Genomic DNA, 20,756 nt, shown 5'->3' with positions numbered 1-20,756 from the left:
GAAATTACGAGTATCATTCTAAGTATTCTAACACTGTCAACATTGTATTCTTCCGAGAGCGTGTTCAAACTTATTGTTTTAGTTTAGGTCAGTACCTCGGTAAAGGTCAACCCTTGTAGCGAAGGTTTACCTGCAATGTTTTTACACGCCGATTAACGAACTCTTGTTTGGTTAGGATTGTTTGTCTTGCGGATCATACGGCGATTGATGGCTCTGTGTGGGTATTATTTTGTTTAAGTATATCGCTGCCTCAATACCCTCAATGTTGACTGTTTCAGATTTTCCCACACCCGATTTTAAGATTTGGCTTGATCCGCCACGGCCAGACGCTACAGAGTACGTTCAAGTTATCCTGTAGGTAATGTTCTCTTGGTTAGAAGTGAGAATAGTCTGACTACCAACTGCTTGGGTATAGAGGTAGCGTTACATTCGTCCCAATTATGGCCGTGACAAAACATTATGTGATCACTGATCAGTCAATCTTTAATTTCATTTTCTTTTCTTTTCTTATCCGATCCGTTTTAAAAGCCAAAGCTCCATTTTGTTCCCAAATACCTGGTATCTATAAGATTTTGTTCTGTAATTAAAAACAGGCCTAAGAATTTGTTCCTCCGCACACTTGGCTCGGTCGTCAACTCGCGTCGCGCGTCGGTGTCAATTGACTCGTGTCTAAAGTCAATCGTTTTACTGATCGCGCTAACGGCTAACCGCCTTTAACCGGTTTCGGGATGAGCGGTAATTTGCATCGACGGAATGATGACATTGAATGGTCAAGTGGCATGATTGATTGATTTTTAAAAATGTTTGGGTGGAGATTTGATGGATGTATTGTTTCATTGACGGTTGACGTCCAGTGTGTGTGACGAATTAAACTACTTTTCTACCGATTTGTATTATCTGTTAACCTAATTAAATATTCGGCTTGACGCTTGACCTACAGTGCGTTAGGTGTACAGTTTTCTTGTATTCTTGTATTTATAAAAAGTTAACGGTTTTTAAGGCGAATCGTAATAGTAATTTGGATAGTTTATGTTTCGTGTATTCACTGATGTCGTTGGGTGAGCCCACTGAGGTGGAGGGGCGATTTCCCCGAGTCGAGTCCGAGTCCGGACGGCCGCTGGCGAGGTTGCGGAAGAGTACTTCGGCGTTGCTGGGACCTCGCCGCATAGCAGCGAGGCGGCAACAGAGGGGTTTTAGTGGGTAAACCTGGGGTCTCATTAGCCCACAACAGGAAGTCCCACATAACCACCCCGGCCCGTCCCCGCGCCGGGTGGTATGCGCAAAGCATTTCTCCTCTTAAAGAAAAAACCGGCCAAGTGCGAGTCGGACTCGCGCACGTAGGGTTCCGCACCTCAACAAAAAATAGAGCAAAACAAGCAAAAAAAACGGTCACCCATCTGTACTGACCCCGCCCGACGTTGCTTAACTTCGGTCAAAAATCACGTTTGTTGTATGGGAGCCCCACTTAAATCTTTATTTTATTCTGTTTTTAGTATTTGTTGTTATAGCGGCAACAGAAATACATCATCTGTGAAAATTTCAACTGTCTAGCTATCACGGTTCGTGAGATACAGCCTGGTGACAGACGGACGGACGGACGGACAGCGGAGTCTTAGTAATAGGGTCCCGTTTTTACCCTTTGGGTACGGGACCCTAATAATAGGGTCCCGTTTTTACCCTTTGGGTACGGAACCCTAATAATAGGGTCCCGTTTTTACCCTTTGGGTACGGAACCCTAAAAAGGGTCGGGCGCCTCCGCGTACGAAGCACTCGCAAGGGCCGCCGAGCTCTGTACGTGTCTCACCTGAGGTTCGGGCTTCACTCTGACGGTGTACTGGTCGTTAAAGCCGGCGCCGCCGCACACGAAGCACACGCGGGCGTCCTCGGCGGGCGCCGCGGGCTTCTCGCGCGGAGACGCCGGCCGCGACGCGCTTAGCGAGCTCTTTATATACGCCTTCGCCTTCTCCATCCTCGGTGCTGAAACAAGAGATGACTAAGTTAGGTTCAAGTGGCAGGAAAATATTTCATCCTTTAACCACTTATCGTGAAGATACTTCAACATATACTCTACGTATCATATTGCCATACATGGGGATATGGAGGATAGTTGCATCGGGATTAAATTTATCAACGTCCTCACCTCACCTTAATTAAGTCTCAATGCGATCTTTATTTAGGTACATACATACACATTATTCTATTGCATAATTTTCTAGAACCAAAACATTAGCCCGTGTAGTCTAGAACCCCCCGAGCAAGGACCGGAAAACCCCTCTTTACGCTTAATCCTATCCATTCGGTAACCCAATCAATTCGGTTACCGTATCATTCGGTAACCCTATCATACTGTTACCTGATTGTAACGGTAAGCTTATTGAAACGGTAACCTTAACCTTTAACCGAGTTAATCTCAAAACCCCATCGCGTTAGGGTTTTTGTTAGGGGTTTTTAACCGGTTTTTATTCAGTTATGGTAACCTTTATTATCGGTTGCTTATTGGTTTGTTACATTCGTATTTAGTGATGTGCCGTCAGTCAAATACCTACTAAAAGAAAAAGTTAATTTATTAATAGAACATTATTAGTTTATTTTGTTATTTTTGTATTTTTTTTTTAATTTTGCTTATTTTAATGTTTTTGTTTATTTTAATGTTTTTGTTTATTTTACTTACTTTGTCTATTTTTTTATTTTGTTTATTTTACTTATTTCATTTATTTTATTTGTCATTAATTTTGTTAATTTTATTTATATAATTTATTTTGATTATTTTATTTATTTTGTTTATTTTATTTTATTTTTTATTTTATGTATTTGATTTACTTTATTTACTTTATTTACTTTATTTATTTTATTTATTTTATGTATTTTATGTATTTTATGTATTTTATTTATTTTATTTATTTTATTTATTTTATTTATTTTATTTATTTTATTTATTTTGTTTATTTTGTTTATTTTGTTTATTTTGTTTATTTTGTTTATTTTGTTTATTTTGTTTATTTTGTTTATTTTGTTTATTTTGTTTATTTTGTTTATTTTGTTTATTTTGTTTATTTTGTTTATTTTGTTTATTTTGTTTATTTTGTTTATTTTGTTTATTTTGTTTATTTTGTTTATTTTGTTTATTTTGTTTATTTTGATATTTTGTTTATTTTGTTTATTTTGTTTATTTTGTTTATTTTGTTTATTTTGTTTATTTTGTTTATTTTGTTTATTTTGTTTATTTTGTTTATTTTGTTTATTTTGTTTATTTTGTTTATTTTGTTTATTTTGTTTATTTTGTTTATTTTGTTTATTTTGTTTATTTTGTTTATTTTGTTTATTTTGTTTATTTTGTTTATTTTGTTTATTTTGTTTATTTTGTTATTCAGTTATGGTAACCTTTATTATCGGTTGCTTATTGGTTTGCTACATTCGTATTTAGTGATGTGCCGTCAGTCAAATACCTACTAAAAGAAAAAGTTAATTTATTAATAGAACATTATTAGTTTATTTTGTTATTTTTGTATTTTTTTTTAATTTTGCTTATTTTAATGTTTTTGTTTATTTTAATGTTTTTGTTTATTTTACTTACTTTGTCTATTTTTTTATTTTGTTTATTTTACTTATTTCATTTATTTTATTTGTCATTAATTTTGTTAATTTTATTTATATAATTTATTTTGATTATTTTATTTATTTTGTTTATTTTTTTTTATTTTTTATTTTATGTATTTGATTTACTTTATTTACTTTATTTACTTTATTTACTTTATTTACTTTATTTACTTTATTTACTTTATTTATTTTATTTATTTTATGTATTTTATGTATTTTATGTATTTTATGTATTTTATGTATTTTATTTATTTTATTTATTTTATTTATTTTATTTACTTTATTTATTTTATTTATTTTATTTACTTTATTTACTTTATTTATTTTATTTATTTTATTTATTTTATTTATTTTATTTATTTTATTTATTTTATTTATTTTATTTATTTTATTTATTTTATTTATTTTATTTATTTTATTTATTTTATTTATTTTATTTATTTTATTTATTTTATTTATTTTATTTATTTGATTTATTTTATTTATTTTATTTATTTTATTTATTTTATTTATTTTATTTATTTTATTTATTTTATTTATTTTATTTATTTTATTTATTTTATTTATTTTATTTATTTTATTTATTTTATTTATTTTATTTATTTTATTTATTTTATTTATTTTATTTATTTTATTTATTTTGTTTATTTTATTTATCTTATTTATTTTATTAGGATAAAGTTCATTTATTTAACTTAAAAGGTAATAATAAAAAAACATTACAACTAACTATGAAATTATGAATTAAAAATTTAACACCTAAACTAAAATTAAAATAAACCTACTTAAAAATTAAACTAATACTTATAATATTATATAAAAACTAAAATGCAATACTAATAAAATAGATGTAAATAATATAATTTATTTGTTTTTATTTATTTATTTCATTTATTTTATTTGTTTTATCTATTTTATTTGTTTTATTTATTTTAGAAACTTACAAAATTAAAAGTAGTAGTATGTAACTACAAAAGTTAAATTAATTCAGAATAACATTCTAATTGAATAAAACGTTATTTAGTATAATCCTACATCTGGAATAAATATTCCGTTTTGTCTTTTTCATTTAAAATAAAAGTGTCATGATTTATTCACTTTCTATTTATTCTAAAATAACGAGTGCAAGAATTATTCTTATTCAAATCGATTGGAATAAGAATGAAATTTCTGTTTTTATTCTTATTCTTATTCAAGTTATTTTTTGCCCAACTCTGCTCTAGATTACTCTCGTGTTGTTGAAGGTGACTATTGAACAAAATCTGCAAAATATCTTTCATGTATGAAGTCAATTATTTGCACTTCCTAGTACCTAATAACATGAAGATAATAAATATACCTACACAGGCGAAGCAACATGCGTATTTAAATCGAAACGCTGCGCTCCGCTGGCACGCGCTACATACAACGCAAGTGCACCGAATGTTTAAAGGTCGTGGTATTTTCTATTGTATTAGGATATTTAGGATTAAGCAGAATGCGGTGAGAGTCATAGTGACAACAATAAAGCCTTATTATTGTACTACACTACAGTATTGTTATCAGTACTCTGCCGTGTCATGACTAATTGATGTAATTGTAGATACATGAGTTAGTGGTAACAAGGTTAAATGGCATTTATTTGGTCATGTTATACGTCATATTATATGTAGTACAATGTATATAGATAGTAAAATGAATTTCACCCCTCTTTTCAATGGTTGGATTGATTTCAATTTTTTGAAGCCTTCGAAACGGTGATGATAATTTTATAATGAAGCTACATAGAAAGTAAACTGCGAAATTATAATTATGATGGTTCAATGTATATTTCTTTGCGTATTAAGTATGTATTTTGTTTATTATTCCTACCAGCCTTGAGGTCTTACGTATGCTATCTCTTTCACACCTACGGAAAGTGAATGAGATAGTAAATTACTGCAGGTAAGAAAAGAGTCCTACGCTTATCACTATAATTAAATAGATTTGCAGAAAGTTGCAGGCGTGTTTGCACTTGAGACCGTCATTTATTACTCATTGGCAATAACAATAGGATTAAGTCGTGGCGTGGTGAATTCTTTGTCAGCATTTGCTAAACACGTGCGGCAAGCGTTGTGTCAAACGATATACCTGATTTCCGTCTAAATAATAAATGCAAATTTTAAATATCAGAAGAGCTTTTAAAAACACCATAAGTCTTGGTAGTAACTCGGATACTGAAACCACATATTATAGTTCGTTTATTTTTAGCATTAGAAATAAGGTAAACAATCTTGATGTCTCTTTTAATTGAAAAGCACATTTTAAAAATAAGTTACGGTAAATATGTAACAATTATGAATCTAATACGATCTTTTATAGTCTTCTGCTTTCATAAGTAATAGTTATGGTTTTTAAAAAGTGTTTTTCAATTAAAAGACATGTCAAAATCGCTTACCTTCTTTCAAGTTCTTTCTAATGCTAAAAAAAACGAATTATAAACATAATTCGAAAACAGAAAAAAATCATGAGTATTTTCCCCATTTGTTCCTGCCCAACGTGATCGCCGCGATACATGAGGCGGGGACATATGGGAATGATTTAAATGAAGCGCCTATTCCCATCTGTGCCCGGCGGGGAGAAATAGGAATACACCATATCAAGCCATTCCTTATCCTACCTTTAAAAACATCTTTTTCAGGGTTCCGTACCCAAAGGGTATAAACGGGACCCTATTACTAAGACTCCTCTATCCGTCTGTCTGTCACCAGGCTGTATCTCATGAACCGTGATAGCTAGGCAGTTGAAATTTTCACAAATAATTAATTTCTGTTGCTGCTATTACAACAAATACTAAAAACAGCATATAATAAATATCTAAGTGGGGCTCCCATACAACAAACGTGATTTATTTGCTAATTTTTGCATAATGGTGCGGAACCCTTCCTGCGCGAGTCAGACTCGCACTTGGCCGGTTTTTTATTTTTTACATTAATTTAGGCACAGCCATTGAAGAGTTTCGCTATCCACCATCCGTTTAGAGCAGCTGAATTGTACCTGATGATTTAGTTATCACATTAAAATAAATACGGGTATCGTCCAGTACCAAGACTATGCGGCAGTAAATTAAATTTGTAAGATTTTATTGCATAAAATCAGGTATAAATTAGTCAAGAAACAATAGTTTCTTGTCTAATTTACTTCTATCTATACGTAACGCCTATACGGCACCCATACTACATGTTTAATCCAGGAATATTATTTAGAATATAAAATCATGATTATATTTATTTGATTAAGAATGAGATTATTCTTATTCAATTTTTTCACATACGAATTATTTCCGATCAAAATTATTTGAATAATTTTGACGGGAATAAAATCAACATGATTTTATTCTTAGGAATTCTTATTTAAATAATGATTTTATTCTTGAATGCCCAACACTGCTTACTAAGTATGTATGTAATTATGTATCTATTTAATTTAATCAAAACTATTTCACCTACCAATGTTATAGATACCCAATGAATATGTATAATGAATTCTGCCCTAGTAGCACGGTCGCATTTTTATCGTTTATCACCATGCCTGTCACGTTCTAACAAGTATGTAAGTGCGAAAGTGACGGGCATAGTGATAGTCGATAAAAATGGAACCGTGCTGAGCCCCCTGGTATTAATGAAAGATTTGTAGTATTAAAATAAGTTTATAACTGCTATAGATATATATTTTCTGATCGCTGCATTAAGCGGTACAAGGTAAATTACGACTTAGCTCATACAACTCACCGCATCTGAAAACATTTTAAACTAAAGTCTATTTTTTATTCGGTAGACTAAAATGACATTTCGTAGTATGAACATCATGTGTCATTTCATTTCATACTATGAAATGTCATTTTAGTCTACCGAATAAAAAAATAGACTTTAATTGCTTATTATAAAATAAGCTCATAATAACTAGTACATATGTCATTTGTTAACAATGGTAAAATATCTACCACAATCCGCTAGCGCATGTATCTTTATCACAAAGTGTTTTTTTTTTAAATCACTTAAGATAAATTATACCTAACTAGGTACCAGTAAAATTACTAGTTAGGTGAAATTTTTTCTTTAAATCAGTCTTTAATCTGTAGGTACATATCAAGTGTGAACCCGAAAATAAAAATAATAATCTAAGTAGCATAAAATATATCTAAATAATAGCAGATATTACTAGGATAGGATGTTGTTTACTTGCAACCCCTTTTCTAAAAATTTCTAAACTAGAATTGACAAAAACAATAGGAACACACAGGTATAAAGATAAACAAAGGAATGGCCGCGCTGCGCCGCGGCTGTCGCTCTAAAAATAATACTGTAATCGCTCACTTGTTTTCAATTTTAGCTTAAGGACTCAAAGTGCAATATTGTTTGAATTGACAATAAGCGAAGTTACCGGCAAAAAAACTTGTTTGTGCTGGAGGCTTCATAGACCGCCCATGCCAACCACGGTTATTCAATAATAAGTTGAATTTAAGTCTGCGTAAAGTTTACAATCGTTTGAACTGGTTCAAAACCTTATTATGAGGTAACAGCATAGACGGGGTTTTTATTTCGGTTACCGGTAACAGGGGTTAACTCGATCTGATACGGTTACCGAATCAAAGTGTTACCTTATCAGACGGTTACCGTTATGGTAGGGGTTTTTATAACCACTTCTAAAATAACCCTATGAAAAACCCCGGTTAAGGTAACCGGTTCCGGTCCCTGCCCCCGAGGCGATGCGTTTAATGAATATTTAATTGAGATCCGAAGCGACGGCGCGATTAGGCTAATGCACCAGTTATCGCGTGCCTAGTGTGCTCCCATTGCCTACTGAGCACAAGCGAATAAAACCATATCTACCAGTGTAACTTGACCCTTAGATCCGTTGCAACTATACGCAATGAGAGCGAACTTAATATTGTACTAGAAGTCTTCGAGCTACTGAGACACCCCTTGACGGTAGAATATTGTCGCAGTCCACTAGAGAAATACCATGGACATGAGCGGCCTTGTCGCACTATATACCTAACTCTTCTCTATATTCCAAATGCGACTCTAATGGTTACAAGTTAAGGTTGATATTGGAAATGAAAGTATCACATACGAGTTTGTGGGGGTTAGTTAGTTGGCTGTTGTCATGTCGGGCCTTATTGGGGAATGGAGAGGTGCCAGAGTGGTGTTCGTTGGCACATGGGTTCAGAACCTTTTAGGCTGTAATTTACGAAGGACAAAACATCGTTATGCGAGAGACTAATACACGAGTTAAGAGCCCACCCTTGACGCTACCGATAATTGAGTTAAAAGCCAAATAAGGCCTAGGAGTGAAAATTAAGAGGCCTTTACACAGCAGAGGGAGCCGAGAAAAAATATTGTATAAATATTGTAGGTTACTTTCAAATAAGTATATCTCCAGATTACCCGTAGTTGGATGAGGTTGAGGTAGTACATTATTTCTTATTCAACCGTCAAAAATGTAGTAAATTTGGTACATTTTCACATAGACTTTCTGCTTGAAGTACATTTAACACTGCTCAGAAACGAATCTGCTGAATCATCACAGTACTCACAGTAGGTATACCAACAATTTGAAACAGAAGTACCTAGCTATGTTACTCGTAAACCACTATCACACTATCTGTACAAAGACGTCCACTTAGACAAAACCCTCCCCAATGTATAGCGTACCATCGCCCACACTGTTAACTACATCGGTGGACCTTTTGTAATAAGATCCACCAATGTACAGTTAAGAGTGTTGCTGTTTGTACTCCAAATCATTGGGAGAACAGTGTTTATTCTTTCATTGTACTGCGTAGGTCCGGGATGTTCTAAATGTCAAAAGAATGAATAAACAACCTGATTTGACTAAAACAAAGCACATTATTTAACACCTACGCCTAGATTACAGTCGCGATCGAAACTACTAATAATGTCGGCTTAGTGTGACAATTTATCGATTCAAGTTATTATTGGCTTAGCTTGGGACCAGATTAGAAAGATATTAAATATTACTGAGTCAGCGCCACATAATTCCTTATTTAAAGGGAATAAACTTAACTTAGTATTTACTATTTCGTAACAAAAAATCAATCTGTTGGCGTTGCCCGAGAATAAGATCGCATTAGAATCGTATCGTAGAATGATGCAATAACTGAATGCATAAGGAAAGAAGATAATGATGATAACAATTAAAGTAACACAAATGTAATCTAATTGCGTTTCATTCTTCCGAAATAAAAACTGTGATTCGTATGTCAACTAAAATCGGAACACAACCGGACACCTACGTCAGATAAGAATTTACACGATATACTATTGTTTTTCTCGGTATTTCCACGTCAAGGTATCAAACTAGTACATACAAGGAGTACTAAAGCGTATGTGCAGATGGGATATATATTTAAAATGATGAGTTTATTAACACAATAGTACATGTAAGGTCACAGTCACAGACCCAATTCGATCTGTTTCTGATCTGTTTATTTCAATAGTGACATTTCTTCAACCAAAAACGTCACTTTTGGCACTTTCAGATGCCAGGATTCAACCTACAAATTTTAATTTTTGTCTCGACAACAATGAATCGTATACAAGTGTCAATGCAAGGCTTTAGAAACAAAACAACTATACGGCACTGTGTCCGACAATCCCGTCTGCGCCACTTAATCCCGCATTATTCCTTTGTACGGCCTAATAGCATTTCATACACACATACATACAAGTCATGCAACGCACAAAGCCTCCCTCATGCAAATCCGGGGTGCGTACTATGGTATATTGTATACAAGAGAGATATATGACACGACGGACAGGCAGACCAATCAATATACCTACATACGTGTTGCGGTGCACGTTTTAGGGAAATTAGTGAAATCCCGGATGGGAGTCGAGTGACGTCTCTAATATCGTCGTATGTTTGAATAAGATAGATACATTACGATATACCACACTGAAATTCGATCAACAGCAGTAAAGTACGACGAAATAAATGTTATTTAACACTGGAAACTAAGTAACTTGGCAAAACGATAGCGAATATATCACTTACTTTAATTGTCAGCGTTCTGCAAGACAACTAGAGTAGTTATTCTTTGTCCCCTCAAACAAATGTGTATACCTAAAATAGTCCTGCATTATGCGATAATCTAGCCCCCTGCATCTGCTTTGCAATGCGTTCTTATCATATCTTAATTCTTACCCTCTATAAAGAACATAGCAATACTGCCATTATGGCACCACCCAAAATATTTCGCTTGAACTTTTCGATGATCGAAACCAGACCTAGCCTAAATCAATTCCCCTGTTACCCCACAACACCCGCCACTTACACCAAACACTGCGTACCTAAGCATAGTACGCACTGTACGGTAGTCAAATATATGTTAACTGTTCTGCACCTTATTCGCTTGCAATAACACGAAACTTGTATACATATATTTGACGCCGGCGACACAATTTACGCAACGTGTCGTGCGGGCACTAATTGCTCAGCCTTTGTGCCCTATGTCAGATACATGTACAATTGTACATGCACGGGACATGTATGGTTAGTTATTGTTAAGAGCATCTAATGGTTGAAGCCCCTAAATTAACCTCATTTGTTGCGTGATTTCTGTATGTCATGTTGACTTGTTAAGGCACATTAGAAACGATAGGTATGTGCTAGTAATTGCTATGTGGGTTGATGATATTTCAAAGCGACGCTAGGTTATTTATAGGTTATTAACTTAGGAATACAATCATCAGCAGTTTTCAACAAGAACGAATAATAAGTACGGTCTACCTAAAAGCTATTTTTTTTGTGTAACGAATATTAATTAATTGATTACTAAGAAATTTTACAGATAACTTTTGGGGTTAACATTAGCACAGAGGTTTCTTCGTAAATGACAAGACCGAGATAGTATCAAAACTAAGAGAACAAATAAGACAATAGATGTAAATAAATCAAAGAAACCGGTCGGTTATAAAGATATATATAAGAATACTTAACATTTCAAAGCAGTAACCAGCCTTATCCAATTATACTTAGTATAAATCAATTATACAAGTTTTATCGCATTTAACGCATATTTTACAGCTCGATGGATTTTATAACACCGCACTGATATAGCGTGTCAATCGCGCGTGTTAAAAATATAATACTCATATTCTCTTTACTAACATTAAATACTAAATATTTTTCTACAATGGCATAAAGAAGACACACTAAAGATACAATACAACAAACAAAAGTTGTCAAAAACGTTTTTGCGTCCACAGGTAATGCACATATTGCCATTTCCTCATTTTCCTCATCAAAATCTAAAACAAGTCGATGTTCGGTGAGATATTCTGGTATACGTGTCATTACGCGTCTGACATCTATCGAAAACGAAACCGGAGTCGTATTTAGTTCGTCAAGTTTCCGAGACTCTAAACTGGAGTGAAGCGTCTTGCATTTTCCGTCCGCAATCCGTATCGACGCGCTCCGTCGCATAAATCTAGTCACGATCACAAATAGAGATACGGCTTGAGTACTGTGTGACAAGCGCCCGACAAAAACGAAACCAGTTATCTAGTCTCTCGAAGAATTAGATATCGTGCTTTTCCGTTGGCACCCATGTGCTCTCATTATCGAGGTCTCGAGACTAGGTGTCGATGTCGGCGCGGTGTGACAGACGGCCGTCGAAAGCGAAACCGGTCGGGTCTAGTTCGTGTTTACGAGAATTTAATGAGTCGCCCACGTGATCTATTGTATTGGAGCGTTCGGAACACGGTCAATTTGCATAGTGATAAACTGATAGCGTGTCAACACCGGTATCTTTCTCTCCCTCTATCTGTTCGTGTAGACTAGTTATTAGTACCTATTTTAAGGTTCGAAGTTATTGAATTGAGTTATCACGGCTTTCAATGTTTCTGAAGTCCTTAATTTTTCTCGTTTCTTCTATCCTAAGTAAAACTCGTTTATTAGTAGAAGGTCCGTAAGAAGTTACCATCAAATAATCACAGTATCAACTCTTTATTTTGATTTTACTTAACTTCCAAGACTAAACATAACAGTGGAGTGTTCGTAAAGGGTCCCGGAAGCCTGTTATATGTGTGAGTGTCAAAACTAATACTTACATATAAGTCTTGGGTCAACCCACAACTTTACGGGTCGCTAGTTTGACCTTGGCCTCCATTACAAAGAGATTAAGTAACCCAAGTTCCAGTTTACAAGGGCCGTCAACTTACAGACAAAAAAATATCATTTCTGGGGTTTTTTCTTGGAACATTTTAGGCATTTTTCCGTAGCTAAAAGATGAAAAAATAAAAGAAGGGACAGAAAATTGTAATGAAATCTTTCTTTATTTAATCGCAATCTCGTGTACGAACGTTTTAAACAGCGCAACGCGGTGAAACAATTTCAGGTATCCGCATAAAAAAAGACAAGCAGCTAAAACAATTCTACATACGTTGTTAATATTCCGTTTCCTGCCCAAGTATGCTAAAAACAACATAAAGTTTGATACCTTCAGCATTAAATGGGTATTGACAGAAATAATATTGGACGAAGCCTCTCTTCGTTTTGGTAAAAGGGGGGTTGAGGGGGCCACCCGGCGGGGGAGTGTATTATTTGACGGGGGATGTCGATTCGAAACGGTTTGAGTTATTAATGTCCAATGAATGTTTATTTTCCTTTTTCTGTTAGCGAAGGTAACATTTCCAGTTGATTTTCGATTCGTTTGTGGCGGCATAAGGTGCAGTATGATTTGATGTCCCGTCAAGTAAACGGTGCATTTCATTAGATCTTGGCATTCATTTTGTGTCTGTAACGCAAAGTTGAATGGTGCCTGCAAATTGAAACGTTCCTTTGAGGTAATTCGTGCATGAAAATTAAACAATTAAACGACTTTGTGCTACAGTTATTGCGGAACTGAAAGCTTTGTATAATTTCACATTTGAGAGCGAACTGACTGCTTTTATTTTAGGTACATATTTATTCATATCATTACACGTTTTTACGTGTCACTGGATAATTAGTCACATATTTTTCAGTCAGCTTGCTTCTATTTAAATTTTTATATTTGACTGTAACGTGACGCATATCAATTTTTTTTTCTATTTTTTTCAAAAGACTACGTTAAACGGAAATCGGTTGTTTTTACTGTATGCATGTACGCGACACAAACTAAACCCATAAACAACCACGCAAAATTTGGAACACAATCCCATATTTCACCGTTACCTGACACGTATTCCCATTGCTTGCGTAAACGCAGAGTTTTTAAGCTCCACTCTAACGAGCCCTCAAGATAAGCAACTACTATACGTAGCTCTTTTAAATGGTGAGCTGGCACGTTTAAATCGGCAAGCGATCGGAAAGACAACCCTGTAAAGTTGGCTGCGTGCACAGAAACGTTTTTTACCCCCGGTTGGTTGGAATTTTGCGAAATCCTCCAGCCCAGAACAAAGTTATTTGGCAACCGGAGCGAAACCGTTGCAATGCCGGGGGAAAGCCATTCAGTCTTCCCACTCGAAACGAGTAATTTCCTCATGTTCTGTCGAAATTTTTGGAGTAAAGCCATAATATTGCTAAATGATTTTTTGTAAAGGGAGTGCCGAAATCATAGCCCGTGAGTCTACGCAAAGGCAGAGTTTCACTTGGATGGCTTTCCGGTTGCCAATTACTTGTACCTACACACCAAGAAAATGCCAACTTAGGCTCTAAAAGGCATTTGTAACAAGAAACTGGTATAACTGTCCACGGATAATATGTTAAGTGTCAAACTAAGTACGATTTTAGGTACGTCGCTACTTTTTGTGCCTCATAGAACCTGGGACTAATTTTTCACATTAGTCAATTCAATCCCCTCAAGCAAATCGCCACGCGGCAAAAAAATATGCTTAAGAACAATTAAATAGGCCACTGTATTTAGTACTTATCAAAGAAAGTTACCCGTTTTCGTTGCCGTTGAGAATATAGTAGACGTAAATATTAATTTTAAACGTCAACTGGTCTGTAGATCGTCTACGTTAAGAACACCGCAACACCTCTTGGCAGGAGAGCGGACAGAAGCCAGGTACACGCTCAAACAATTAAGGAACGCAGAACCTTGTAAAATATTACATTAGAAACGAAAGTTTTGAAGTTATCTAGCACCCAAAATCGCGCGATGTCCTGTTGTGTGTTTTTCCATCCGATACTATCGGTTTAAGTTCATATTTCTGAATGAATATTGGTGAAAACCTCTCGTCTCGGGCGTGACGCGCTAATAGTGTAAACTCTTAAGTGCCATTAAATAAGTCGACACGACAGTGTGCACGAGAGTAACTATACTATTAAAAGAGCCATATAAAACTGTTACTGTATTTTCAGTGGCGACCTATTCCCGAGCTTGCTCCTGGAATTGATTTTCTCGGTAAGCTGCGGCATTTGTGCTTTACGACGGTTTAAAACTTCGAAGAAATGTGCTATAGACTTCTTGTACAAGGCGTGGCAGCTGCTGCCATAACGCGCTGGTAAATTTGACGAGTGTTGGATGACTCCGCATTATATACGCTGTAAATATATCGTCGTCATAACATTTTTTTTATGATATAGTAATCGAATAGGCGAATCGCCTGATGGCCTAGGGACACCCCCAACACCAAAGGGGCTGTAAGAGCGTTGCCGGTCTTTAAATTAAAGCCTTTAAACTCAATATATAGTTTGTCAAAGGACTGTCTCATTTCAAACATAGACAGAGAGAATCATACTATATTATTTGTCTTATACTAGTACTAGCACCCAAAAGAAAAGGATGAGTATAGTTTTCCTGGTTCTTACTGACTGACAAATTGATGGTTTGACCAACTATAATTGTCTGGAAGAAAAGCAATCCTTACTTAGAAAAGGTACAAGTGATTTTTCTACAGTAATAAAGACTGATAATGTAAATCACGTTACAAAAATATCCTCAATTTATCTTGCATTCATTCATTTGCAAAAAGTAGGTTATATTATGCATATAATTTTAAAACAATGTCATGTGTCATGCAAAGAACAGGCCACATGTGCGGGTGGCATGCACGCTCATGTATGTGGAGTATCGCAGCTATGCAGGTGCATAAACGTGTAGTTAACTACGTAGTTAGCAATTAGCATTGATTATTACATATGTTGAATTTTAAGGTTATTATGTGACGCAAGTTTTGTACAATCTAATCTACTATAGTTAATATATGGTTTGAATCACATCTGACAGGTTTTCCAATATAAGCTTCGGCTTATACAGCCCTAAGCGCTGAATATTATCGAAACACATTCCAACAAACATGCCAGTTCCAATCAAATCTCGAATAACCGAACTACAACATAGAATCAATCCGACAGAGCAAATATTGCTTCATGAATGTTAAAACATTGTCTAAAATAAATCAATACCCAATCACAGCGCAGGCCTGCGTAGTTTTCGTTCAAATTTGGGTCGTCGTATAAAATTTTAACGTCCCGTTATTTTAATTTAATGCCAGACTTAATTAAAATATTTGCATAATTAAAAGGCTTCCGCGATACTGGACGTTCAATATGATCAATATGGGTTTTGGGTAAATCCTTTTGCAATATTGTGTATGGATTTACATTTTATTACACATACAGTTTAAATACAGCGAATAATTAATATTGGAGAGTTATTTGATATGCATTTATCAGTACCAAACAAATGGTTTGATTAAAGTTTCCATTTCTAATGAGTTATCAATTTTTGAACGAAAATTCAGCGCTAATCGCAGTTAAACAATCCTATAGTTCGTTTTTTTAGCATTAGAAATAAGGTAAATAATCTTGATGTGTCTTTTAATTGAAAAACACAATTTAAAAATAAGTTACGGCAAATATGTAACAATTATGAATCTAATACGATCATTTATATTCTTCTGCTTTCATAAGTAATAGTTTTTGATTTTTAAAAAGCGTTTTTCAATTAAAAGACATGTCAAGATCGCTTATCTTCTTGCAAGTTCTTTCTAATGCTAAAAAAACCGAACTATAATAACGACTACTAAACTAGACGATCTCACGATTCTCTTTAATACATATGAGCACCAAATTTATCAGGCTTGAAGGCCTCAGAAACTAGGGTACAATACAACCTGCGAAATAGGTACGAAAAGCGATTTACAAATAATATTTACTGTTATCCTAGTGTAAGTCTAGCCCAACCATTTTTTTCGTTCTCTCACAAATGGTTTTACACAAGTTTTACAACAGAGCAGAGGTTACCGAAGATCGTGCGAAGCGAGAAGTAATTGCCTGAAAGCGGTTCAGGCTCAGGTTCTAAAGCAATAGATGAGAATGCATTGGGGATAAAGGTGAGAAATCATTTCCCTATCTTATCAACGGGGATGAATAACAGAAGCTGTACATGAAAGATAAGGGTAAACGATAAAACACGTTGATGAAAAGTCAATGAGACATTAAGAAAGGGTTCAACAGCATGTACACTGTTTACAAATGTTTGTTTTAGGTCAAATGATGAAGATCTAAATCTAATTTATATTTAAAAGCACTTCCCACGTAGAACCGCTTTTTAAATCATCGTACATCTCAATAATCCGGTATCTTATCTTAAAATAACTACAGTATTCTCAACCTTGTAGAGATAAACTTAAGATTACATTTGAAATGCAGTGTTTTCGAGATGAGCCTTCATATGAACGTACAAGCTGTGCAAATTACTCAACAGAGCATTTACAACGATACCCCACAAATCACAGCAGCACAAGCTAAAATAAAGTTCTTAAAAAACGACAAATTAATGTCACACCGTGTGACACATAATACACGTGGAAGACACGTTCATACATTTATGTTGTGTACGAAGGACATAAATAAAGAGCAAACTCGGTCGCGATAAATTTGGTCGTCCCATAAAAATGTCACGATCGTAAAATTGTTTATTTTTATTGTTTACTAGCGCTCGGTCGAGATAATTTTATGTATAATTAAGGTCTTGTCGTTGTTGCTCCTGTTGTTGACAGACGTTTTTCAGTATTAACTTCAGCATCATGATTGATCCAAACAAAAGCTAAAAAATAAAGCATTTTATAGATGTATCACATAATAGAAAAGCAAGAATGGTGTTCTTGACTTTTAATTTGACTAGAAGTCTCCGTTATCGAAGTGGCATAATTATATACTAGCAGTTATTGATAGTAGAAGCGATGTTAAATCTAAGAAGAATCGTGCCCATTGTTTGTCTGGTTTAGTTTGAATTTGTCTCACCCCGGTATTAGTTAAACTAGTTAATTTATGACTTAAATTAGTTAATTTATGTTTTATCCCTTTCTTACATATAAATAAGTCCAAATGACAGATTCAATCAAATTAGCTTAGTGTTAGGTTTGTGCAAACAAGAATGTAAATAGCTTAGTATTAGGTTGTACTAGCTATAAAAATATTTTGTCATCTAGGGCAGAGAGAAACAGGGCCGGATTTGTCCGGCCGACTCTGAATACCATGTTAAAAAAAAATCAAACGATTATAAGCTAATTGAGGCTAGTACCGCGTTTATGAAAGGGCGAGAAGGGGCCCACTGACGATCCGTCCGCCGGACGATACCGGCCTGTCAGTTAAACGCAGTATATGTACAACCAACGAAACAATGATAATAGTCATGTTTAATTAACAGCCAATTTTTTAGGGTTTCGTTTAACTATACTTGTTAACAATAGCACGATAAGAGGGTCGCGTGAGTGCATTGGTCTCATTAAGGTCAAGACGAGAGATATGCAATCGCTGCCCAGGTCAAATGTTAACGATAATAGTGCATACTTAACGATGCATCTTCAGTCAAACGGCCGTTCATTCAGACGAGAGCCAACGGGATACAAGTTCCTTAAGGCTTCATCCATCACACAGGCGCGTACTCCGGGCGGGGAGTGAGCGGTGCGCGCCGCTTTTACATATAAAACGCTCACGCCCCGCCCGGATTACGCGCCTGTGTGACGGAACCTTAAGTTACTGTTAACTGACGATTCGTAAAGGCCACTAGCTGTCGCGGTTGCACGGAGCGGGCTCACCCGGTTAGGTTAACGAAAAATAGTATGAGCAACGTTAAAGTGCGACGGATTTTACCTACAATAGCACCCGCGCGTGCGTGCGCTTGCTCCATGCACCCGCGCCAGCTAGCTAAGGCCAAGCGCGCACCACGATTTTTGTCGCGCGATTATTTTGTCGCAGAAATGCAACGTATGTGTTTATATGTCAGTGCGCGCACATGCGACAAGAAAATATGTATTACAGCGCGGTTTTAAAATCGTGTCGCAAAAATTAAAATCGTGGTGCGCGCTTGGCCTAATATAGCCTGCCTAAAGGCTCCGTCACACATGCGCGTTTTGAAGGTTTTATATACTGTAAAAGCGGCGCGGTCCGCTCACGCCCCGCCCGGAAAACGCGCCTGTGTGACGGAACCTTAAAGCTTATTGCAAAGGCATAGGATCCACCAATGGTTCCTTTGAACAGTTTGAACGCTACGCCTGTAAAACATAACGCACCATCGTAAACCTTAACGGAATGCGTGAAGGTCTATATTACACTGTAACCGTGCGCATCAGTCAGTCTTTGGCGGTCAAAGTTTAGTTGTTACTTCATCTGCATATTACCGTATTATAAACCTCAACTCAACTAAACGTTTCCCTCGTTGGTACGAGTCTGGCATCGAACTCATGTGAGCTCTTGAGATAAACGCGAAAATTGAATTTCGCAAATTGCGGTCATTTTACCCTGTCACTCTAATTACGCCTGCATTGGAGAAAAAGAGAAAGATCCCCGCAATTTGCGAATTTCGGTTTTCGCGGTAGCCCCTCTGGAAGTCGCACGCCAGACACCTCGGCTAGTTCGGCTACAAGCATTCATTAGATCTAGGCCAGTATTGTTCTATGATAATACATTGCCGGCGCCTATGTTTAGCTCGATTAGCGTATGTTATCGCAGACATAAGCACAATATTTGTTCATATTCTGAAAAACGTTTTCTCAAACAAACGCGCAAATATTATCGTTCATCACGCCTTGATGTTGTCATTAGCGAATGTGGAAATAACGACGGTATTCATACTTACAACACAATACAATAGTATATTACATACCTAGCAGTAAAGTAAGAAATGTCTCAGATCTCATGGAATTGTCAAGAAACATGTGATGAGGCTTTGTTATTTACTGGCCGAGGGGTGTATACTATTTTTTTATTTATGGTTAACCATAGATACTTAAGAATCTAAAGATAATATGATGATACTATGTATGTACATTAAATAATGAATGCGGTTTACGTACTATGTACCTATTAAATCGATTAATGATTAAGCTCATTAAAATGCAAAAATGAATATACATATAAAGTATGTAAGATACCGGTTACAGCGTCCGCAAAGATTACCAATAATGAGCCCTTAAGTCACGACGCTGATATCCAAGATAACCATAAGCGACGCAGAGGCCAATTCTCATTATTTGTAGGGCACGCAACGCAAGCTATGTGGCAGTCGCTATAAAATTCCATACATTACAAAACGGCGTGCGTAAGCACGGAGCCGGAGCCGTGGTCTATGTAGTATGTATCAGGCTTAACTTTGTAAACCAGGGGACCACAACCGCGAAAACGAAAATTCGCGAATTGCGGGGATCTTTCTCTTTTACTCCAATGAAGGCGTAATTAGAATGACAGAGAAAAATGCCCGTAATTTACGAGGCGCGATTTTCGCGGTTAAAGCCCAGACCGTTTACTCGTGCTTCTCATTACGCAACAGTACCAATAACTAAAAACACGAATTGACGTTACAGATTAGACACACCTTCCGAAATGGCGAATGGGCATGACTTTAGCACATTACGTGTAGGTCGGCCGTCACGGATGTTTACTCTTTTTGAATCTTATTCCATTGTAATAAAGTGTACACAGATCTTTGATGTCGCCTGTACAAACATGTACGTGTAGAAAATACTTCAGCGTAATGAAATGACACTGAACATGATTATGACATTTATGATTGTGGTATAAATTGTAAAGTAAGTAGAAGGCGTGGTGGCACCGCTAATAGACCAGGGACTCAACATTATTTGAAATTTGAAACGCGACTTTGCTAGGATATTGTATTGTAGCTCGGGCGATTTTCTGCAACTCGAAGGCTGGCGCCGATTCTGCGTACTTTGCTATGATAT

General features: G+C 35.6%; 1 protein-coding gene across 1 annotated transcript in view; it reads right to left on the bottom strand.

Annotated features, from left to right (window-relative positions):
• Nucleotides 1–20,756, bottom strand: part of LOC134658163 (uncharacterized) — a 194,064-nt gene that overhangs the window by 147,433 nt on the left and 25,875 nt on the right. Inside the window, exon 2 of the mRNA XM_063513772.1 lies at nt 1,805–1,977. Within this exon, the coding sequence (XP_063369842.1) occupies nt 1,805–1,977 (173 nt within the window). The remainder of the gene's footprint in view (nt 1–1,804; nt 1,978–20,756) is intronic.

Source organism: Cydia amplana, chromosome 21 (assembly GCF_948474715.1).
Source record: "Cydia amplana chromosome 21, ilCydAmpl1.1, whole genome shotgun sequence".
NCBI classification, from domain to species: domain Eukaryota; kingdom Metazoa; phylum Arthropoda; class Insecta; order Lepidoptera; family Tortricidae; genus Cydia; species Cydia amplana.
This window is presented reverse-complemented; position numbering and strand designations above follow the sequence as displayed.